The following is a 23,015-nucleotide window of genomic DNA, read 5'->3' on the forward strand; positions in this document are numbered from 1 at the left end:
TTCCCCTTCTTCTCCCTTGCAGTTACCCCGGGGGTCCTAATGCCCCCGCAGGTATGGGCATCCCTCCGCACACCAGGCCGCCCGCTGACTTCACTCAGCCCGCGGCAGCTGCCGCAGCGGCTGCAGTAGCGGCAGCGGCGGCCACGGCCACGGCCACGGCCACGGCCACTGTGGCAGCCTTGCAGGAGACGCAGAACAAGGATATAAACCAGTATGGACCGGTAAGGGCCCCACTAGTCGCGGTCCAGCCTTGCCCCCCCCCGCAGAGTTGGGGTGTTGGTGCCATGTGTGCTGGAAGAGCTGATGGTGTCAGGGTGCGTCTGGGTTTCCTTGGAGGCCTGTGGACGGGTGTGTGTTAGGACGTGGGTGTGTCGGCATGGTTGGGTGTGGTGCGGGGAGGCCGTCTGGGTGCTTGCGTTTGTTCTGCGTGGGTTTGTGGCTCATGCGTGTCTGCAAATGGGGAAGGAGGTTCTTTATCGCCCTCTGGGCACCTGCTCACCAAAGCGCGGGCTCAGTGCCTAAAACGCCTTGTCACCAGTCTGTCCCCGTGGTGGCTTCTGAAGACCATACACTCCTAGTCATCCCATCTGTGGATTGAGCCCAGGTCCCATTTCTGCTCCCTTGACCTTCAGGACTGGTGGGGTGTGAGCAGAGAGTGTTCCCTGCAAGAATGCAGAACAGAGGAGAGGAGGTGGGGATTGTAGGAAGGGGACAGCAGGGCCTGTGGGCAGAGGTGGGAGCTGGGACTGCCTCAGATTTTGTGGATGGAGGGCGTGTCTCCACCGGCCGAGGGCGGGGCCAGGGCTTCCAGGAAAGGGGCTCCTGCCTCCATCCTCATCCCCCTCCATCCTCCCGTGCCCCTCCCCACCTCTGCACCTTCTTCCCCGTTCCCTGCCTGCCTCCCTGGAAATGCTGCCTGCTCTCTGGAGTGACTGCACCCCACCCCGTTAACACCCCTTGGGCTGCATCTTTCCTGTGTGGCCTGCAGAGGGCAGTGGTGAGCCCAAGAGGCCAGACATCCCTTGGGGCCTGGTCACCAGCTGCAACCACACAGGAAAGTGCCCCCCGACCCAGAGCCTCCCACCTCCCCCACCCTTCCCTCCCTGCACTTTCAATGCATGTGGCATTTTATTCTTTTTTTTTTTCTTCTTCTCCTGTTGAAGGTCTGTTCCTCTTTCCAGATGGGTCCCACCCAGGCGTATAACAGCCAATTCATGAACCAGCCCGGGCCGCGGGGGCCTGCCTCCATGGGGGGCAGCATGAACCCCGCAAGCATGGCGGCTGGCATGACACCCTCGGGGATGAGCGGCCCTCCCATGGGCATGAACCAGCCCCGGCCGCCCGGCATCAGCCCCTTTGGCACGCACGGGCAGCGGATGCCCCAGCAGACCTACCCGGGCCCCCGGCCCCAGTCCCTTCCCATTCAGAGCATAAAGAGGCCATACCCGGGAGAGGTGAGTGTGACAGGAGGCAGGTGGTGGCCAGGGTGGGAGGTGGGGAGCACCCAGGGCTTGAAAACAGAGGGGCTGTGGGCAGGACCTTGGAAAGGGCAGGAACTGACCAGCGCCAAACCTGGACCAAAAGTCTGAGCCTTAGGATGGAGGAGTCGGGCTCCTGGCTTGGAGACCAGCTCTGCCATTTCCCAGCTGGAAGTCCTTGATCAAGTCCTGTCCCCTGCTGGAGTCATGGTTTTTCATTTATAAAAGACGGTGCCGATCCAGCCCACCTCCTGGGGCTACTTGGGAGATGTGAACGAGGGCCAGACGGGAAGCACTTGGCCCCGGGGCCGGCGCAGGCAGCAGAAGCTGTTAGCGTGGTGTTTGGTCTCGGCACAGACACGGGCCCAGTGACTTTGGTAAGGAGTGAAACCTCCTTGGGTCCACGTTCCTCACCTGCACACGAGGGCTTCTCACTTGCAAGAGTAAGAGAGGGGACAAAACCCTGCAGATATCTAAAGGCTGTGCACGTCGGAGAAGTGACTGGAAGGCAGACAGTGTGCTTCTTAGGGCTCTTCTCTGCCAACTGTCAGCTGCTCTTTCGGGAGGAACACTGTCTCATTGGCTGCCCAGTCAGCTCAGCCAAGGGAAAGGTAAAGATTTAAGGAAGTAAAACCCACACCTGTCCTCTGGGAACCCAGACTTCAGCAGGAAAGGGGATCACCTTCCTGGAAACCTGTCTAAGCAGGAGCCCATAAAGCAGTGATGCACGGGGGTATCCGGAATTCAGCATGAGGTCAGAGAAAGAGGACTTCCTGGAGGGGGTGTCATAGGGCCTTCAGTGAGCAGTGGGAAGAATTGGCAGCAAGTGGCCTGTCTGGGTAAGGCTTTAGTTCACCTGCAAAAGACACAGGGACCCTAGAATCCTGGCCCAGTGCGCACTCCTCAGGAAGCCTGCTTTGATTCCTTACCTAGGCAAAGCTCCTTGCTGAGTAGTCTCCCCCACAGCTCTCTGCTCGCCACCCATTCTCAGACCGGCTCCCCCCGACCCCGACCCTACTTGCCTCCGAACTGTGGCCTTCAGCTTGACCTTACAGTGGGTTTAGAGTCCAGAAGTTAAGTTCCTCAAAGGTCTGTGTGATTCCCTCAGCATTCACCCTAGCTCGGGCTTGGCCATTGTTGGCAATGTCCTGAATCCAGAAGGGGAGAGGTCAGAGACCTCCTCAAACACCCGGGAGCCTGGCTCAAGCCCAGACACTCCTGGATGGCGTTGGTTCAGGGAGGCACCAGCCAGAGAAGGACAGCGGCTCTCAAGGTCCTGGCTGTCCTTGGGAGGAAGGGGGGGGTTGATGCTCAAGCTCCTGGCCTCACTCCCACACACAGCCCCCACAGGAGTTCTGGGCCCTCTTTCAGGCCCTCCATGCTCAAACTCCCCGCATCCCTGCTGGCTGGGCTAGAGATGCGTCTGCAGACCCAGCCTTGGGGTCGCCGGCACCTAAGGAGGTGATCCCAGGAAAGGCAAGGCAGAGAAATTCCCAGTCATTGCTCTGATGTCCACCTGCACCTGTGGCATGCTCTGGCGAAGGCACACCACAGAGGCCTTGAATTATTTCTACTCAGTCATCCTCTTCATAGGACACCGATGCTCCCCAGCTACAAAATGCCTGGCACTGGGCTGGGACACTGGGTGATCACAGCCTGCGTGGCCTGACCCTGCCTGGGAAGGCGGGCCTCACCTTGCAATGGCACGCTTCTAGAATCTCTGAGCCATCGAAACATTGGGGCAGGTGTCGGGTTGGCTGGTCCCGCCCAGGAGTCCTCTTCGGTGGCCTGACGGGCCCCCACCTGCACTCCTCTGGTGATGTGGCAGGAGCCACACTGTCGCATACAGCAGCCACCGTACTGCCACGGTATGAGTGGTGGAGTTCCTCAGCACTGACACGGACACCTCCCATCCTCCACTGCTTACCTCTGGATCCTTCTCTCATTTGCCAAGGGAGTATTATGGAGGGTCTGCTCTTTGCCAGTTGCTGGAACACAGCCGGGACCTCGGAGCCTAGAGGCAAGAGAGACAGTTTAAATAGATAAGGAGCTTCAGCAGACCTCACAGGATGTCATGGCCTGGAGTGTCTGGGTGGGAGGTGGCCCTGAGGGTCACTTAATCTTACAGAGGGGGCGGGACGGCTGCAGGGTGGACATCGGCGTGTCAGGGATCACTTTGTAGATCTCCAAGGACAAGGATCCTGCCCCTCCCTTGAGCTGTCTCCTCTCTCAGTTGCCTGTCTTGAGAGGGTTGTCTGGAACCTACACAAGCCTGCTTCTCCCGACCTCTGCACGCATGGCCCAGAATTGAACATCAGTGTGTGCTGTTCAGTGTGGGGTGTGGGGCCAGGGCCTCCCCTATTCAGCCTCCAAATGCAGCGGTTGAGGGGGCCATCTTTCCGGAAGCACATCCCATTGTCTGCATTCCCCTGCCACACACCAAGTGCTAGGAAACACATGAAGGGGGCTTTAGAATCGAGCTCCCTCCTAATGGCATGAATGAGAGGCTCTGAAAGTACCCTCAGTTCGGGGGGCAGGGTACTCAGAGAAGACCGCTTCACGGGGAGGTGGCCCTCGAGCCAGACAGACAGAACGTCATGTCCCTGGATGTCAGGGCAGCCTCTGGTGCCGCCCCCCCTCTCTGGGTGGAGAAGGCAGTTTGTCGGTGGAAAACAGCCGGGACGAAGGTGAGGGGCCGGGGCACGCCTGGCCTTCTGGTGAGTGGCTTGGCTCCGAGACACTGACCGCCTTTCTCCTCCTCTCTCTGCTGCCACAGCCCAACTATGGAAACCAGCAATACGGACCAAACAGCCAGTTCCCCACCCAGCCAGGCCAGTACCCTACCCCCAACCCCCCGCGGCCGCTCACCTCTCCCAACTACCCCGGGCAGAGGATGCCCAGCCAGCCGAGCACCGGGCAGTACCCACCCCCCACAGTCAACATGGGGCAGTATTACAAGGTGAGTCCTACCACCCCACCCACCCCTTCCTTCCTCACCACCTCATATCCCCACCCCCACCTGTGTCATCTTGGTCCTGTGTGTCCCCTGAAGTCACCAGGAGGCAGGCAGAGATCTCCAGATGTGTCCTCGAGTGCTCAGAGCCATGGCCAAAATGTCAGGCTGGCAGCTCTTGGTTCCCCATGAGTCATGGGGCTCAGACAAGGGTTTTCCCCTTCCTTTTTACTGTTTACGGCACACACCAGATGATCATAAAGGAAACACGTCTTTTTTTTTTTAAAGAAAAGCATCCACTTGGATATATTAATATTACCTTCTAAACCTTTGTTTCCCTACTGCACGTGGGCATCAGTATGTTATATAGTTGTTATTAAGGTTGTGATTTTGAATCTGTTTCTTTCACTTGACATGAAATCAGGAGCATGTTACTTATTGCTACAGTCTCTGTGGTTCTCACTTTTTAAGGGTGCCTCACCTTCTACCGATATAAACCACATCATATTTTATTGTCCCCTTCCTATGGGATGTTTGCGATGCTCTTGGTTCTTCACTTTCGAAGTAACACCGTGATGAATATTTTTGGGCACATAGCTTTTCCCTTCTTTGGGATCATAAAGTTCATTCTCAGGAGTGCAGACTGCTCTGGACACACTTTACATTTATTTGCCCAGGAAGCATGCTAACTTCCATTACCACCCACCACTGCTCCAACTTTAGCATTCTAGGTGTTTCTATTTTTGCAAACTCTTGCTATATAACTAGCTGTGGACAGAGAGACGAAATCCCATCCCGGGGCGGGGGAAGGGGTGACCTGCTCTACCCCTGTCCCGCCCCACACCCCAGCACTGGATGGGCCTCGTCAGCATCCCCTGTATGACACTTCTGGCCAGTTTTCATATCAGGAGGGAAAGCTGGCTTCTGGGAGCTTTTCTGCCTTCCACTTTCAACGCGTTGTGTATCTTGCTTTAACAGCCAGAGCAGTTTAATGGACAAAACAGCACCTTCTCGGGAAGCAGCTACAATAACTACAGCCAAGGAAACATCACCAGGGTATGTTCCCGTTTTCATCGGGTGTACTTGTGTGTCTCAGGGGCCCGGCCGCCCCCACCCCAGGCCCACAGATGGGAGCGCACTCCGAGGTCCTCAGCTCTGGGGCACACTGATGCCCAGACAAAATGCACAGGTCCAGGCAGGTGGGCCGGGGATGAGTAAGGATTAAGAGCAGAAGGGAGAGCAGCCTCCTGGGGAGCCAATTGCCCAACGTGCTGCAGGCCAGACTCCCGTCTGAGGACCCTGCTGGGCTGGGAGTGGAGGGTGTAGCTTAGAGCAATGATGTAGGCAGCCAGAGACCTCAGTGCTGGCCGGCGTAGAGGGATTTCCAGAGGGGGCCTGGCTCTGCTCCCTTGGGGGAGCAGGGACCATAGCCCCAGGGCTGCGGGGCGGGTGGGGTGCACCTCCGTAGCCAGAGTCCCTCCTATCCCTGTGACCCCATAACCTATGTATGGTTTCTCTTTTCCTCCAGCCTCCTAGGCCAGTTCCTGTGGCAAATTACCCCCACTCACCTGTTCCAGGGAACCCCACGCCCCCCATGACCCCCGGGAGCAGTATCCCCCCCTACCTATCCCCCAGCCAAGACGTTAAACCACCCTTCCCACCTGACATCAAGCCAAATATGAGCGCTCTGCCGCCACCCCCAGGTGAGTGCCCCACCTCCTCCCTCTGTCTGGCCAGCCCCACCTCCTCCCTCTGTCTGGCCAGCCCCACCTCCTCCCTCTGTCTGGCCAGCCCCACCTCCTCCCTCTGTCTGGCCAGCTCCACCTAGGGCCCTGCAGTGGGCCAGGAGCCAGGGGGCTTGGAAGTTGGACTGCCTGCGGGGGCTGGGCATGTGGAAAGGGCGGGAGGGCTTGGAAGCAGAGAAGCCCCACCCGCAAGGGAAATTTGGGGTGGAGCTGGGCTGCCAACAGCCCTGAGCTGCTGGAGGCTGGGAGCAAAAGCGGCTCCCAGTTGTGGAGAGGGGCTGGGCGGAGGAGCCTGGGGTTTCCAGAATAGGTAATAGGTGCGGTCAGAGGGGAGTAGAGCCAGGATGAGTGGGACATGGGACGCAGGGACGGTGGGGTGGGGTGGACTGACAGAAGCAGCGGGCTCCCTGGTGTGCACACAGGCAAATAGCCCAGCTTCTGTGGCCCTGTTCACACACACACACACACACACACCCCTGCAAGTCCCCTGAGTGTGCAGCTAAGAGGGCGAGTTGTGTGGGGGGGGGGCGAGCTCCACCCACAGCCCCGGGGCCCATGCTCCTGTGTGCCCGTGGTGGCCACGGGCATGCGGCTAACCCAGCTCATCCTCCCCGCCCAGCCAACCACAACGATGAGCTGCGGCTCACCTTCCCGGTGCGGGATGGCGTGGTGCTGGAGCCCTTCCGCCTCGAGCACAACCTGGCCGTCAGCAACCACGTCTTTCACCTGCGGCCCACGGTCCACCAGACACTGATGTGGAGGTGAGCGTCATGCTGGGGGCACAGGCCCAAGCTGGGTGGGGGTAGGCGTCCGGTGGTGACGTCCCCGGCCCAGGCATTGCCCTGAGCAGGTAATTGCAGCATCTGCCGGCGGCCTTCACCTGTTCGGTATCATTGACTGGGCCCCGCTCTGGGCAGGGTTTGGGGGATGTTGTGGGGAACCTGCAGGCAGGCCTTGGCAGGTATAGTGGCCCAAGGGCAGGGAGCAGCTTTCGCTCAGTGTAGTCCTGAGAGAGTGGTCAGGGATGACCTCCCAGAGGAAAAGGGGGCTAGCTCAGACCCAAAGGCCGGTAAGGCGGTCTTCCAGGAGGGACGCTGGGCTGGCAGGAGGAACTTGAACATGGCTTGTTGTGGCTAGAGCCGGAAAATAGAGGAATGAGGCTGGGTTGGGCAGGACCAACAAGCCCTACAGGTTTCCAGCAGTTGGCCACTGAGCCAGGCCGCTGCTCAGACATCCAGACACACCAGAGGACAAGGGCGGGAGGTCCCTGGCTGGGCCAGGCTCTGTGTTCTCTGCCTTCTACACCTGACCTCCCTTGATCTTGTCAGTGGGCAATGCTTTTCCCATCGACAATGAGGCCAGAGAAGTCGATTAGCTTGGGGGAAGTTCTCACAGCAAGCAGCAGAGCTGGGACTCGGGCCCAGTTCTCCTAGATGCCAGAACCCATTGGTGTCCCCATCCTCGGTCCTTCCTCCTCAGGCAGGACTCACGATGCCCTGCCACCCCTCTACCCAGAGTCTCTCAGCCACCCAGTGGGCACCTGAAAGACACAAGATGGGTCTGCACTGGGCACGTACACACAGCTAACTCAGTGCCTTGACCACGCCAAGTGAGCTTCGGTGGGGGCTGTAGACAGAGCTGGGTGGGTGGAAGGGCGCAGGAGCTCAGGTGCTCAGGCAGGAGGATGGAGGGACCCCTGTGCAGAGGCCCTGCTCACCCATCCCTCCTTACCCGAGTGCCCTCGCCTGGGAGGCGTCCCGTGGCCCTGGTCTGCTTGGTTTCCACACTGCCGGGTTCATGAGGATCCCCTTCCGTGCTGTATCTTTGGTGCCCAGCTCAGTGGGGAACTGAATCAGACACGGCCCAGGCCCGTCCCAACTGGAGTCTGGGTGGGACATCGTCAGCCTCCCAGCTGGTCTGGCCACATTAGTGTCTGTCCTTTTTGTCTCTCTCTCTCTGTCCTGGGAGAGCAGGTGTCACCCTGATAGGGAGGGGTCTAGAGGAGACCAGCCGAGCAGTGGGGTGTGGCTGGAGTGAACGGTGTGAGGGAACGTGGGTTGTCGGGACGGGTTTTGACTGGGGATGTGGGCAGGGGGGCTATCCAGGGTGGGGGAGGACAGTGCGGGGAGGCGGGGGCAGCAGTGGCAGCTGGGGACGTGGGGCCCTGAGGGCTCAGGCTGTGGTGAGGTGGAGGCGTGCTGCCTGGCCAGGTGTCACCGAGCCACGGGCAGCGCCGTCTGAGCCGCGCCCCGCCCCCCCCCAAGGTCGGACCTAGAGCTGCAGTTCAAGTGCTACCACCACGAGGACCGGCAGATGAACACCAACTGGCCAGCCTCGGTGCAGGTCAGCGTCAACGCCACGCCCCTGACCATCGAGCGCGGCGACAACAAGACCTCCCACAAGCCCCTGCACCTCAAGCACGTATGCCAGCCGGGCCGCAACACCATCCAGATCACCGTCACGGCCTGCTGCTGCGTGAGTGTGCGGGCGGGGCTGAGCGCGGGGTGTGGTCCGCAGCCTTGCCCTTGCGGCTCTGTCCGCATCCCCGTGACCACTGCAGTGATCTTTGCCTCCACGCACGTGCGGCGGGCCCCCCGGGGCTGTGGGATAACCTTCAGAGCCACCGAGCTCTGGCCGTAGACGTGGCCTTTCCCACTCTCACGCCACAGCCCCCATCCGGTCCACACACCCGCCTCAACTTCCTCCTGCGGGCCCCTCCTCCTGGACACCTTCTCCCCGTGTCCCCCATCTTCCACTGGTGAAGGTCTGTGTGCCTCGAAGCCAGGCACTGTTCCAGCTTCATTCACAAGAAATTTTTATATTCTGATCATCTTTTGACCCAGACCAACTCCATCAAGTCTGGAGTTAACTTTCTCCCTTCTTCCCCCAACCCTGCTGTCCTAGAATCGAGTGTGTATGTGTCCCTCCGATCTGTGACCTGCTCTGGACCACATCTGAGCCACTCTCCTACACCCCAGAGATCAGGGCCTGGTACACAGGGCTTGCTCAGGGATCCGTGGGGGAGTAGATTGCCTGCCCCGCTCTGCTGGCCTCTGTGGGGGACACAGGAGAAGGAAAGTCACTGATCCTGCACTTACAAGCATAGGGACACCAAGGCTACCTAGAGACGGGAGTCACAGGATGGGGAGTACTGTCAGAATGAAGACCCTGTAGGGGCTTGTGAGGGTATACAATCCTGGAAAGCTTCCTGGAGGAGTGAGAACAGGGATGACACCCTCTGGCAGGAAGGGTGGAGGACACATGATGGGGAGCAGTGCTGGGCGAGGTCAGGAAGTGAGGCCAGCTCCCATCCTGATGCCAGGTGTCCCATAACCTGACGCCAGGGGTGTTGTGGTGTCAGCCCAGGACCCAAGCAACTGTCCCAAGTGGTGACTTCTGCCTGGGTCTCCAGGCTCACAGGTCCCAGGACACATCCTGGGACAGAGTAACATCACTATGAATCAAGGGCCCTTTCCTGGGCTTGGCCTTCAGGGGCCTTCGGGCACACGTGGAGGGGGGGCATAGGGGAGCCGTAGGGCGGGGGCTGAGCACACACTCTCTCCTGGCAGTCCCACCTCTTCGTGCTGCAGCTGGTCCACCGGCCCTCCGTGCGCTCCGTGCTGCAAGGCCTCCTCAAGAAGCGCCTCCTGCCCGCCGAGCACTGTATCACAAAAAGTGAGTATGGGGGCTCAGGGAGCGAGAACCAGCCCCAGCCCATGTTCATCGTCCATCCGTGTTCCTCATCCACCCAGGACCAACCTTAGGCTCTGTGCACAAACCCCGGGGCCCTAGTGTCTCTTGGCACCATTCCCCACCCCCAATTCATGTCCCTCTTTCTGGATCTGTGGGGATGACCAAATGAGCATGGCCTCTGAGACCTGCCTAGCCTGGACGAGCTGGATCACAGCACAGGGGATGAGGCAAATTAAAAGGAAACACCATGCTATAGACAGGCCTGGCAGGCTTCCTGGAAGAGATGATCAGCTAGAAGATCACATCTAGGAACGGGACAAAGGGGATCTTCAGCAGAAGGGAGGCCTAGGGGTGGTTTCCCGACTGGCCTCCCCACCTCGACAGCTCGTGGCTAAACTAGGGAGAGGGACTTGGCTCAGAGTCCAGTCCTTTGGAGGAGACACCCAGGTCATTAGTGAGGGGCACCACAGAGGGAGGTGCCCCACGGCTCCTCCCTCTGTGCTGCTGCACGTGACCTCCTGAGCCCCAGGTTCCCGCCAGGCACTGGTCCATTCTCATCTCCACCCTTGCAGAAGTGAGTGCAAGAGCGCCGGGCCCAGAAAATCAGTGGGCAGTGGCATTCTGGGTTTCTGCACGTGTGGTAGGCAGTCCCCCTTCCTAGGGAAGGCGGGGCCTGTTCCGCAGAGACTGGGGAGCTGACATGGTGACCTCTAGGGACACATGCCTCCCACACATGGCACGTGGGGGCTGCCGTCCCGGAGTGCTGGGTGATCCAGGGTGCCCGGAGGGCCAAGCTCCCCTCTGATCAGGCCGGGCTGCGCCAGTTATTCCTGGGGCCTCCCGGTGTCTTCGGGGCGGTAGAGAAGCGGGGTGTGTTTGAGCCACAGGAGGGGGTGCTATGTGTGCGGGACCGCCCCGTCCTCCACATCCACCTGTGCCTCCTGCCCCCACAGTCAAGCGGAATTTCAGCAGCGTGGCTGCCTCGTCGGGCAACACGACCCTCAACGGGGAGGATGGCGTGGAGCAGACGGCCATCAAGGTATCCCTGAAGTGCCCCATCACATTCCGGCGCATCCAGCTGCCTGCTCGAGGCCACGACTGCAAGCACGTCCAGGTGAGTGGTCCTGGCTGGGGCGGCTCCAGGGGGAGCGGGGTGTGGGCCGTCCGGCTGGGGTGCTGAGGGGAGGCAGAGGGGCCAGCGGGGCCTGGCTCTGATCCACAGAGCACTCTGTGGCCATCGGCAGCCAATCGTATTCACCCACCCCAGCCATCGTTTGTCCTTGGAGCATCTTCTCCGTATGCCCAGGGCTCGGTTCCCAGGGAACCGATTTAGACAGTCCCTGTCCTGACGGATGTCGGGCACCAGTTGGAAGTCCTGCACATACGGCCACAGCTGGTTTGGAGCCCGAGAGTAGGGACACTTCTGCCTGATCACTGCTGTGTCCTGGGGCCTTGCCCCCAGCGGGTGCTCAGGGAACGAGTGACTCTCACAGTCTGGGTTGCTGCAGTCAGGCACTGTGCAAATGTGGGCGGCCTGGGTGGGTATGATTCCCTGAGGGGGGCACTGCTCAGGAAGGACTCCCAGAAGAGAGTACAAGGAGCTTCATGGTGGGGCGGGAGCTTCCCTCTGGGAGAAGAGTGTGGGCACAGAGAGTCTGGGCTCTTGATTTGTCTGACACACGTTGACGCACTGGACTGGATGTGGTCTCGGTGCCGGGGCTGGGCTGACGGGGAGGCTGGCGTCCACGCCGTCCCCAGCCTCCGTGAGAGGGGCCATCATGTGTCAGGGTCAGTGACGGGCATGCCAGGAAGCCTCCTCAGAGGACATGGGCGAGGGCCACCGGGCACAAGGGTGGTGTGAGGAGTGACGTGTGCAGGGCGTGGGGGTGGCCGGTTTGCCATGCGAGCAGCAGAAAGGCCCCGTGACGGCCACCCGCGACACCCCAGCCCAGTCCTCTCCCAGCACTCCTCTCCCTCCCTGCTGGGAGATCCTCATAAGGGTCCCGGAGGCGGTGGCACTTGCATCTCTGCATCTGCTCATCTGTCTGGCTGTCTGTCTGTCTCCCGGCCTCTGCAGTGCTTTGACCTGGAGTCGTACCTGCAGCTGAATTGCGAGAGAGGGACCTGGAGGTGTCCTGTGTGCAAGTGAGTAGCAGCCGCCCCGGCGGGAGCCTCCCCACCTAGCTGCGAACCGGGGGAGCTCACTGGCCTCCCTCTGGCCCTGCTCTCTGGGGCCCAGCTGCCTGCACCTGCCCTAAAAGCAAAACAGGGAGCCCAGACACGGCAGAGGGGCTGTGAGCACAGGGGCTGTGAGCAGTCCCCTTGCATCCAGCTGTCACGGGCCATCCTCCTCCTGTCCCTGCCTGCCGTAGGAACCAGCATTAGAGGCTCTTTGACGCAGTGGAGGGGTGGGCTCTGCTCCTGCTCTCCAGGGTCCAAGAGCAAAGGCCAAGCCCCCCTCTCTTTTTTTCCAGTAAAACCGCTCTGCTTGAGGGCCTGGAGGTGGATCAGTACATGTGGGGCATCCTGAACGCCATCCAACAGTAAGTAGGCCTCCCCAGCCAGGGGCCGTGGGGGTGGGGGTGCTGGCCCGGATAGGCTGACGTGAGCACGGGGATACTCCGGATAGCCCCTTGCTCTCCAGGCTGGCAGACGACTCGCCCGCCCGAGCGCTCACTTTTCTGTGACTCTGTCTCAGGGACTTCTCTACCTGGGGGCAAAGGAACTTTCCAGAAAAGACCAAACTCAGCCAGAGCAAGACAGTGCCCTGGACGGCCACTCCCTGGGTGGGAGGCCTTGGGGCCAGCTGCCGTGTGCCCAGCCACTTACTTTCTTCACCTTAGTCGCTCAGGAAGATCCCTCACACCTCTGTCCTGTGCAGAGTGTGGTGAGAATGGGGGCAGGGACACCTCAGTGTCTGTCTGAGCTGGAGGCTCCCGTATCCCAGGACCTCAGTTCTGCCCCCTTGCTCCCCCTAGCTCCGAGTTTGAAGAGGTCACCATCGACCCCACATGCAGCTGGCGGCCAGTCCCGATCAAGTCAGACCTCCACATTAAAGATGACCCAGATGGCATCCCCTCCAAGCGGTTCAAGACCATGAGTCCCAGCCAGATGATCATGCCCAACGTCATGGAAATGATCGCAGCCCTGGGCCCCGGCCCGTCCCCCTATCCACTCCCACCTCCACCGGGGGGCACCAGCTCCAGCGACTACAGCAACCAAGGTGGGTGATACTGGACAAGGAGAGAGAGAGGAGACCCAGCAGGGCCCCAGGATTTCTGGGCTCATGTGGCAGGTGCGGGGGAGTGGGGGTGAGGGGAGTTGAGGTCACTCGACTTGGGGGTACAGTGGCCCATTCGACATCTGTCCTCTTCTCCTTTGCCACCTGGTTCCATCCAACCCTGTGGGTCAGCACCCAGCTAGGAAGGCCCAAGTGAGGAGCTGCCCCGTGAGCCAACCTCCTGCCTGTCCCGCGCTGCCCTGCCCTGCCTCCTCGAGCTCCAGGGGACAGATAGCGCCTCGACCTCTTTGGAGCCCGCTTTGCTGGGGCCGCTAACAGAACACTCCCACTTGGAGTTCTTGGGCCTTCCCTGTGCCCTCCCATGTTACTCTGTGACATCTGTATTGTCCCTGTCCCTGCAGCACTCCCATCCTTCCAGACACAGAGTCCAGGGGTCTGGAGCTCCAGTCTTTGGCCACCAAGGTCACTGTCACTGCCTCTAACTCTCCCTGCTGCCCAGACCAAGCTGTACCCTACTGCCCTGGGTTCCTAGAAAGTTCCCAGCCCCCGTAAACACAGGGGATGGGAGCTCCCCACGGGATCCAGCCTCCTGTATGATTAGAGACCCAGAGAGGTGAACCCACATAGCAGGGTCCCACAGCGTGCAGAGGGCCCCAGCTTTGCAGCATGCTGGGCCTCTGATCCCTCACTATGGCCATGGGGTGGAGGGAGCAGTGGCCAGGGAAGCCAGACAGCTGATTTCTAATGGTGACCTCCAGAATCTGATGCTGCTTTCTTTGCGGCCTGGGCAGATCCCGACCTCCCACTCTGGGCCCAGGTCTTCCCGCTGCTGAGGTGCAACCACGTGGGGGCAGTGGGAAACAGGTCTGGGGTCCTGCTCATCAGATCCTGTGCAAGGCTCAGACTCAGGCCTCGTCATCCCCGCCCCCCACCTCAGGAGCCTGGCCTCAAGTTCTGCCCCCCCATAACTATAAAACAGCTCACGTCCTGGGGTGCTAAGGCCCCCCAGAGAGAGATGCACCGCTGCCCTGTCACACAGCTGGGAGGTGTAAGGCCACGGGCGCCGGCTCCAGCCTCGGGGGCCAGGACTCCTCTTAATTTACGTTACCCTCCCTCCCCCCCCCCCACGGGTGGCTGTCTTTCCCCCAGGGTGACACTGCCCTGCTGCCATCTCCTTCCCTCCCCAGGCAACAACTACCAGGGCCATGGCAACTTTGACTTCCCCCATGGAAACCCTGGCGGCACGTCCATGAACGACTTCATGCACGGGCCCCCCCAGCTCTCCCACCCCCCGGACATGCCCAACAACATGGCCGCCCTCGAGAAACCCCTCAGCCACCCCATGCAGGAAACTGTGAGTACCTCTTCCTCGCCCTGACCGCCTCCCCCCTTTGCCCCCATCCTCTGCGTGGGACTGATGGGAGCAGAGGGCTCCCCCTCCCCGAGGACCTTTCTGATGTTTGCCTAGTTGCCTCCCGGGCAAAGGGGAGGACTGGGAATGAGATTTGGATCTGGAGGAGCTCAGAGGGAGGGAGAGGCCTGACCCAGGCTGGGTCATGGCCCTTTGGCATTCTCGGACTTGGCTGTTTCACTCAGAACGTTGGATTCTCAGCTGGGGGAAGCTGCAGGCTCCCCTCGGCACACACCGCACATATACGTGTCTACCTACCAAGTGTACCCACCTCGCCCCTGCACACACCAGCCCCCCCACCCCCACAGCCTCTCTCCCTGACTTACACACACTCTTCTGCTGACTTACTATAGCCCCAGACATCTAGAATTTTGTCTCAGACCCAGGCACTTGCTCCCCAAGGGTCTGAATCTTCAGGGTATCACCACCTCCTGCGGGAAGAAATGTTGGCAATTCTGTTTAGCTTGAGAATATTCGCTTCTCGTTGCACGTCACGTTTTAACACACACCCACCGGTGGTAAGAGGCCCGGCCATGCCCTGGGTCCTCATCCCGTGAGCACTGCTTGGTTCTGTTCGACTTCGCAGCCATTTCCTGGGCCTGTGCTCTGGGCCAGGCCTTGTACCCAGTATGAGCAAGACAGATGTGAGCCTTGTGCCAATGGAGCAATAGTTCTGGCAGCGGTCAGATGGAAGGAGTTGGGTTTTGGGAGCACGGAGCGGAGGCCTGAGGGCTGAAGTCAGGCCTCAGTCATCTTGTGCATCCCTGGTCTCACCCCTTAGGAGGAGGGGGCGGTCACAGAAGGCCTGGCAGTGGGGTTGGGCGGGCCTGCATTGGAGGACGAGGCTCCGGGCCCTCTCATCTTCCACCATGTGGCCTGGGAGGAAGGGCCTCTGGATGGTATTATGTTCCGTATGGAGTTGGCTCTGCCAGAAGCCGTCTTGTGGGCAAGAGCCACCGATTCTCAGCAGGAGTGACTGTTAACTGGAAGGCTAACAGGCTGAGGGGCAGTGTAGCAACTTTCCTCTGGAACTCCAGAAGGCCACGTCACACGTAGCTGCTGTCACGGGGCTTTAGCCACCTTTTTGCAAGTTACTTTCTGCCCCATGGGGCTTCTGACTTCTGGGGGCCTCTCTCCTAGCCCCCCTTCCTCAGCATTCTGTGCCCCAGAGTCACCCAGATCACACTCCACACACACTCACATGTCACACACCGACTCACAGCTCTCCGTTCCGGAAAATGGCCACAGGATGCCGCGTACTTCTGGGTCCAGCAGGCTTTCTCCTACCTTCTTAGGCGGGCCAGCTGGGGTCTTTGCAGAGGGACCTAAGCCCTTAGGTGACTTCCCAGCCCCTTCAAGATGCTCCCCAGATATGTACTGTCCTTCCCCATGTCTGGGCTTTTGCTAGGCGGCAGCTGGACCCAGAAGGACAGCTGTGCAAGAGGGACGGTAGGGTCACAGATACACTGCGCTACACCAGAGCAGCCTGGCTCTGGCTGAGCATCCGCCAGGAAGGACGCCCCCGCGTGCGGGAACTGGCGGAAAGTCTCCAGTGAGGCGTTGGTTCGCCGCAGGACCCTCCCTTGCATAGAGCACCTGCCCCTCTGGGCCCTAGGACATTCCAGCAAGTTGTCAGGGCCAAGGGGGACAGCTGTGTCAGCAGATCAGGGGACTGTCTGTCCTGGGCTGGGTTGCTCCAGGAGTGTGGAGCCACTCCCTGCCCCCCCCCGACTGGGCACTGTGGGGCACCCACAGGTGTGGGTTTGGGGTCACAAGCTGGCCTCATAGTGACGGTTGTGGTGGCCATCCTTCCTGACTCTTGGTCCTTCGTAACTCGTGTGCATTCCCCACACAGTCCCACGGTCCTGCAGTCAGGTCCCCGCTTGGAGGGGCTCACCAGACTGAGCAGAGGCCCACTGCAAGGCCTGGGAGCAGCTTCCAGAGAAACAGGGTCTGGAGATCAGGCTGCTGTTTCCCAACCCACGATGGAAAACAAAATGTCCATGTGGCCTGGATGATGGGGTGGGTAGGAAGGTACATAAAGACCCAGGAGACACGTGCTCACTGGCGGCCTGGCAAGTCCGTCTCCCCTGGACAAGCATAGTGCAAGCAGGGTGGGGTGACCTGTCGGGGCCCTGGCAGTGAGGTGAGGGTGTGGACTGGTGCTCCAAGATCGGAGCTCTGAAGGGAGGCTGTTTGGGATAGCACACAGACCAGCATACGGCCCCCTGCCCGGCCACAGCCCCATGTTCCAGTGTATATGCCCACAGGGAAGCATGGGTCCTCTGGTTTGTCTGTCAGGGAAGCACCACCTGCCCCAGCCTCAGCAGGGTACACCCTACCCCCAACTCAGTGAGCGCTCGGGCTCACGGCGGGGCCTGGAGGACCCCCAGGGAGGCAGCCTGTTGCCGCCTAGGTGGATGGCCAACGGGAAGGGTCTGGCAATGCTGAGAAGCCCCCCCAGCTCTGCTCCTCCGACTCGGATTCGATTCCGCCCTAGCCCGGGCAGCAGACAGGGCTCGTCCTGGGGCGCCGGCCCTTGCCACCTGGGGCTCTCGGAAGGAGCCTCTGTGGCCAGCGTCGCCCACCGACCAGGGCCCATGGTGGGGCGCAGACCCCTCCCGAGCTGCACGCCTGCCCATGCTGTCTGTCCGTGTCTGCTCTCCGCCGCCCCGGCCCGCAGGGGGGCCTGCACCACGCTGCCAGCAGCACCCCTCCCGCCTCCCCGCTCCCTGGAAACATGCCCATTTTGCTTCTCCATTCTGCCCTTGGCTGTTCATTGTGGTGGTGGTGTCCGGGCCGCAGAGGCGGAGGGGCTTGCAGGGGCCTGCAGCCCGCTCTCGGTGTCCGCTTGTCTCCGAGCCCCTGGCCACCTCCCTCCCGGACCCACATGGCCTCAGAGGCCCCCTCCTCGCCTCCCCCTCCACAGCCTCCGGGACTGGCAGTTTTGGGGGAGAACTTTTTTTGTTTGTTTCTCTGCAAAACAACAACAACAAAGCATTGAGCTTTTGTAAGGGGGTGGCTTTGTTTTGGGGGTTTGTTATTTTCCCGGTTTTGTTTGGTTTTCATTTCTCCAGGCATCTCGTCGCTGTACCTCGTCACCTCACATTTCTTCTCTCCTGCTCTCTCCTCCTCCACAGATGCCACACGCTGGCAGTTCTGACCAGCCCCATCCCTCCATACAACAAGGTTTGCACGTCCCACACCCCAGCAGCCAGTCAGGGCCTCCATTACATCACAGTGGGGCTCCTCCTCCTCCTTCCCAGCCTCCCCGGCAACCGCCACAGGCCGCTCCCAGCAACCATCCACACAGCGACCTGACCTTTAACCCCTCCTCAGCCTTAGAGGGTCAGGCCGGAGCGCAGGGAGCGTCCGACATGCCGGAGCCTTCGCTGGATGTAAGTTGGGGTCACCACTGGCCTTGGCCTGGGACTAGGCCTGGTGCCGGGACCTGCCCAAGCGCAGGGGTGGGTGTTGAGGGCTCAAGGCCCAGGGTGGAGGAGGTGCAGCTGTGAGGGGGTGGGTGGGTGGTGGGTGGGCCTAGCCAGCCTGCCTCCCCTGGCTCCAGAACCAGGGGACCCCACAGCAGGGAAGCCTCCCCGAGGGTCCCAGCATCCTTTTCCTGACCTTGCCGGCGCCTGCCCTCTGGCCCCCTCGGCCACAGTCCTGCAGCCCCCCCCCCCCGCCCCGCCCCACCTCCCCGCCCCCCCCCAGGCCCTCACAGAGTCCCCCTGGGGCAGGGTTCTGGAGGAAGCACAGGAAGGCCCCTGCCCTTCTTCTGACCCCCTCCCCGCCACCCCCGCCCCCCACATCAAGCTTGCCATCTCAGTGTCCGCCACACTCTGGCCTGAGGCAGGGGAGGGGCTGGAGTGACAGGGTCCCTCTGTCTGTGTCGCCGGTGTGTGTCCGTGTCCAGTTTCCTGTCCGTGCGTCGTCCATGCCCTGTGCTTCTGCTTGCTCCATCGCTCGCTCTGAGAAAGGACCAGCCTCGGGTCGTGCCAGGGTTCCTGGGGCAGAAGTGGGCGCCTGAGATTCAGGGGTCTCCCACCTTGAGACCCAAATGATCTGGAAAGTGGGGTGGAAGGAGGCTCCCTGTGATGGGGGCCGGGCAGCTGGCTAGGGGCCCCTGCCCCTCCCCTCCCATCCCACACCCCTGGGCTGTAGATTCCCGGAGAGGAATCTGCTCTGTCCTCAGCCACTGCCGTCTGCACGCCCCAGCCCCACTGTCACCCTCAACCCCGGCAGTGTCCGGCTTCATGGTGAATGGGGTTTATTCAGTGGCGCAGCCGTCTTGAATTCTCACCCAGCTCTCCTCCCCAGACCAGGCCAGTGGGTTGCTTTTAGGTTCATGAGGATCCCCAGTGTGACCAAAAGGCTCCCAAGGGCCTCACAGTGGAGGAAGGTAGGGACAGTGTGCAGCCTCGGCCCCAGGGGCCGCTGGGAAGGACGGTGCTGTGCTGCCCTCCAGTCGTAGGCTCACCAGGGAGCAGTGAGCTCTTGAAGGAAGGTCCAGGGTGGCGAGAGCAACAGGCAGCACGCGGCCTTATGTGCAAAGCCACATGGTTCCGACTGGGAGGCCCGTGTGACCCACACCTCCTCTGGGCAGGGTCTTGGGGCCCGAGGCACACTGGGATCAAGAGAAAGCCCCTTGATGCCATGAGCCTTCCCAGCTGGTGGGCCGGGGGCCCCCCTCTCCCAAGCTGGGAATAAGCATGGGTATGCCTCAGACTAGCACCATGGCCTGGATGCCTTTGAGGACAGCCAGCACGGTTAGTTTCCCCTGTTGGGCCAGGACCCCAGGCAGCAGCTAGAGGGCATGTGCCCCTGCAGTCCTCACCCTGGGCCAGCCCAGCCCCTCAGCTGACACCTCATCTGGGCTTCTGTACTTCTCTTCCAGCTCCTTCCAGAACTCACAAATCCCGATGAGCTCCTCTCGTACCTGGATCCCCCTGACCTGCCGAGCAATAGTAACGATGACCTCCTGTCTCTCTTTGAGAACAACTGAAGCCCGCTCCTCCATTGGGGCCATCCCTCCCCACTCTGCCTCCTTCCCTGTCTGTCCCCCACACACTTTACCACTGGGAGCCCATGCCCTCAGACCGCCCCTGCTGCGGCCTTCTCAGAGCAGAGGGGCGGGAGGGTGCACTGTGAAGGCTGTGTGGGTCTGGTGCCCGTGCCCAGAGCAGGCCCTGAAGATGACCCTCGCAGTGGGGAACCGGCCCAGCGAGAGGGCACACGCTGATGAAGGCTTCCTGTCCCTCCGTGTGTGCTGATTCCAAACGACCCTCCAGTGCCCCCGAGGTTCTTCCGGTTTCTAAACTGTAACCCTGCCTCCCTGCTTCCTGGCCCAGAGCCTCCTTCAAGTGACTGTGAGCCTGAGAGAGGGGCACCCCGAGACCCAGGCAGCCCCCCCTCCGAGCCTTGGAGGAACAGTGACGGTTGGCGGCAGTGAGAACGACCCACCCACCACCACCACCACCCACCACAGAAAAGCACAAACCTCTGGGAAAGAGAACTCTCTCAGGGGCCAAGGCCGTCACTTTGACCCCTGACCTCTAAGCCAAGATACCCTGTAAAAACACTCCTCTCTCAGAAAGCAGAGAAAAAGGACAAGATTCTGTGTTTGAGAGAGGGTGTGCCATTCCTGCTTGGGGACTGGTGGGAAAGGGGGTCAGGGTCTCCTCAGAGCCAAGACAACGCAGCTGGCCCCACGACCTCTGGACTCAGGCCGGGTGGGGGGGGCAGAGAGAGAGTACCCAGCTGAAAATATCGTGCCCTTAGTTGGGGGACAGGGGGATGCCTCCAGCCGCAGTCGGATAGGAATGGCAATTTACAGCTTTGCTCCAAGCCGCTCCCTGTTTTTAAATGACAATTTAATTAAGCTACGAAGTCATCTGAGAAAAGGGACAGTGGACTCGGACGGCAAGCAAACCATTTCTCTCCATGTGTCCTGTTCCCTTCCTGCCGCCCAGCCCACCTCTCCCAGACTGTTACGTGGGACACCCGCTTCCCTCTGTCCCCGTCCTCCTCTGTCCACCCTGCCAGCCGGGGGCGCCGGTGGAGAGGCAGGGGAGGCTCGGGGCACCTGCGCGGGCTCGGCAACAGGAGCCCCGGGCATCGGCATCTGTGTGGCCCGGCTGCCCCGTCTGCCCCTGCGCTCCAGGCTGCCCCGGCTTAACCCCGGTCCGTCACCACACATGCCGGAATGTGCCCGCCAGCATCCCGTGGTGTTTCCATGCCGCGCTTGGCTGCCGGCTTCTCCCTTCCTCCGTGTCCCTCTGCCCTGCAGAGCTGCCCACACTCCTGCTCGCTCGAGCAGAAGCAGCCTCTGGTTTGCCCTCCACTGCTTCGCTCCATCCGGCTTCCTGCTCTCGGAGTCTCCCGGGGAGCTTGTGTGGGCGTCCGTTTTGTTTGGGGGTTCTCTATGCCCCCCCCCCAAGCCGCATGGCCTGTGATGCTGCTGGGCCGTCGGGTCACTTGGGTCACGTCTGTGAATTCGTTGCGCCCCTCCCTGCTGCTGCCTGGGGCCTCCTGCTTTCCGTCCACTGTCCCGCGTTCTCAATCTCCGTCTCTCCCCCTCCCCCTTCATGGCGGGTGGTCCCCAGCACTCCTCTGGATTTGACCAGAACGGTGGCCCCAGCTGTTGATTTCCCAGTCACTGTACCAGACGGCCGGCACACGGTTTTCTATAGGAAAGCTGCCGTGGTCCCCGCCCCCTTTTCCTTTGTCCCGTTGTCGAGGTTTTTTCAGACAGTGTGGTGTTCCGTATGCAAATCAATTATTTTAAGAATTGCTTTTGTAAATATCTTTGTGAATATTTTAGTATTGTCTTTGATAATATTCGACATTTTCATGACCTGGTTATAGCCTTTGCTGGTGTTTTTAAAAATACCTTGACTCAATGACAAAGACCGAGTCCTTTTTTTTAAAAAACAACAAACAAAAACAAAAAAGCAACCAGGGCTATTTGTACAGATGAAGGGACAAAGTACATGGGTGAGTGAGATCAGGCCACCCACTGCTTAGAGCCATCCCCAGTCGGCTGGTGGGGACTAGACGATGCCAGGTAGCATGTGGCCGAGGGCCCTGGCGGGTGGCCACACTCTGTGTTAGGCCATCTGGGAATGTTCTGCCCCAGACAGACTTACAAATGCCTTCCTTAGAAGTTCCTGCTTCCTGCTGTGCTATTTTTTTCCCAGAAAGGCCTGGGGTCCATTCTGGTTCTTATCGGGTGTCCCCACTCTGCTCACCGACCTACCCACAGCTTTCTAGTACAGAGGGTCGATCTGCTCCCCACAGCCCGGGCTCTGGGCACCTCCCTCAACCATCTCTGCACGGAAGCCAGGGCCTGGTTCCCTGAGGCAGGTTTCCTGGGGCCCCTCCCACGCGAACCTCCACCAGCAAGTTGGGCAAAGAGCTTTTCCGAACCGTGGTGCCTGAAGCCCGTGCTCTGGGGACGTGCTCTCCCAGAGTGATTTTGGAGCCAGGCCAGGAGGGTGAGGGAGGCAGAAAGGTGTCCGGGGCTGGAGCAAGCCCCGGCTGGTGACAGATTCAGGTGACAACAGCCTCCCCGAGCCAAGGCGGCCGGTTCTGAACTCTAGGGAAGATGCTTCCCTCATCCTTTTGGACGACTACTTGGAGCCATAAGTAACCTCAGCAAAAACGAGGCCTCAGCAAGCCACTTCTCCATGACAAGCACCCACCCAGGCCGTAGACGCATTTCTGCTGCCACTCCACGAGACGGACAGGGCGTCAGCGGGCAGGCGGGAAGGCCCGAGTACAGGCAATCACCCCATCTCCTTGGTTCGAAGCTTTACCCGTGTATCATGTTCCCTGTAGCCATTTTATTTTTTAAGAAACTTCTAATACTTTCTCCCTCACGGAAGCCCGAAACCCCCCAGAGAGCTACCCGTCTGCTCCCTCGACCTGACCATCTAGACAGGACGACGTCAGCAGCAGCGACTCAAGGGACAAGGGACGTGTGTACATATGTAAATGAGAAATAGAGACACGTTAACAGATGCATTCATTTCCCTTGGAATGTGTATTGTTTTTATTTTACGGAACAAAACAAAACAAAAAAAAAGGCTTGGAACTCCATCTTAACGTGGAAAAACTAGATCCTGTTTGTTAGCGTTTGTGAGGTCTCTCTTCACATTTGTCTCATGTAATATACTCTGACCCTGTGTGGAAAGGAATTTTTGTTCTGTTTTGTTTTTATTTTACCTACATGTACTATTTAGCTTCAGTGTACTTAGTCCTGCCACCTGTGTATTTTTAGGGTGCTATGGAAATAATGAAAAGAAACGGGGATTTCAGAAGAAAATTGTAACCAAATTCATACTTTGTATAATTTTTTGATATCATGATTGCAGGTGATTCCCACGTACACACATAAACACACCCACAGTGCCGCCTGAAGTAACCCCCACAAACTGTCATCGTCTTTGTACATCTATGTACAATGCAATCATTTCATACTTTAAACTGGTCA

The 23,015-nt window shown here is 59.9% G+C and overlaps 2 protein-coding genes across 6 annotated transcripts in view; both read left to right on the forward strand.

The window, feature by feature from the left end:
• ZMIZ1 (zinc finger MIZ-type containing 1) overlaps nt 1-21,404 on the forward strand; it is a 234,779-nt gene extending 213,375 nt beyond the window's left edge. For 4 of the 5 annotated variants that reach the window (XM_032423917.1, XM_032423916.1, XM_032423918.1 and 1 more), the window contains 15 exons: nt 23-221; nt 1,164-1,454; nt 4,255-4,437; nt 5,410-5,487; nt 5,960-6,134; nt 6,796-6,937; nt 8,441-8,651; nt 9,746-9,851; nt 10,823-10,983; nt 11,947-12,014; nt 12,344-12,412; nt 12,848-13,092; nt 14,298-14,464; nt 17,662-17,919; nt 19,419-21,404. In XM_032423917.1, coding sequence (XP_032279808.1) covers nt 23-221; nt 1,164-1,454; nt 4,255-4,437; nt 5,410-5,487; nt 5,960-6,134; nt 6,796-6,937; nt 8,441-8,651; nt 9,746-9,851; nt 10,823-10,983; nt 11,947-12,014; nt 12,344-12,412; nt 12,848-13,092; nt 14,298-14,464; nt 17,662-17,919; nt 19,419-19,526 — 2,461 coding nt within the window. In that variant the 3' untranslated portion in view covers nt 19,527-21,404. The remainder of the gene's footprint in view (nt 1-22; nt 222-1,163; nt 1,455-4,254; nt 4,438-5,409; nt 5,488-5,959; nt 6,135-6,795; nt 6,938-8,440; nt 8,652-9,745; nt 9,852-10,822; nt 10,984-11,946; nt 12,015-12,343; nt 12,413-12,847; nt 13,093-14,297; nt 14,465-17,661; nt 17,920-19,418) is intronic. The other variant, XM_032423920.1, reaches the window with a different exon arrangement.
• LOC116644367 lies at nt 20,438-21,414 on the forward strand. The gene has a single exon (XM_032423921.1). The coding sequence runs from the start codon at nt 20,465-20,467 to the stop codon at nt 21,386-21,388; it is 924 nt and encodes a 307-aa protein (XP_032279812.1). The 5' UTR covers nt 20,438-20,464; the 3' UTR covers nt 21,389-21,414.
• The last annotated feature ends 1,601 nt before the right edge of the window (nt 21,415-23,015 follow it).

Source organism: Phoca vitulina, unplaced genomic scaffold, assembly GCF_004348235.1.
Source record: "Phoca vitulina isolate PV1807 unplaced genomic scaffold, GSC_HSeal_1.0 scaffold29, whole genome shotgun sequence".
Classification (NCBI taxonomy): domain Eukaryota; kingdom Metazoa; phylum Chordata; class Mammalia; order Carnivora; family Phocidae; genus Phoca; species Phoca vitulina.

Coding starts and splice junctions, on each gene's coding strand:
- LOC116644367 (XM_032423921.1), top strand. CDS start 20,465: ATGTGTCCTGTTCCCTTCCTGCCGCCCAGCCCACCTCTCCCAGACTGT.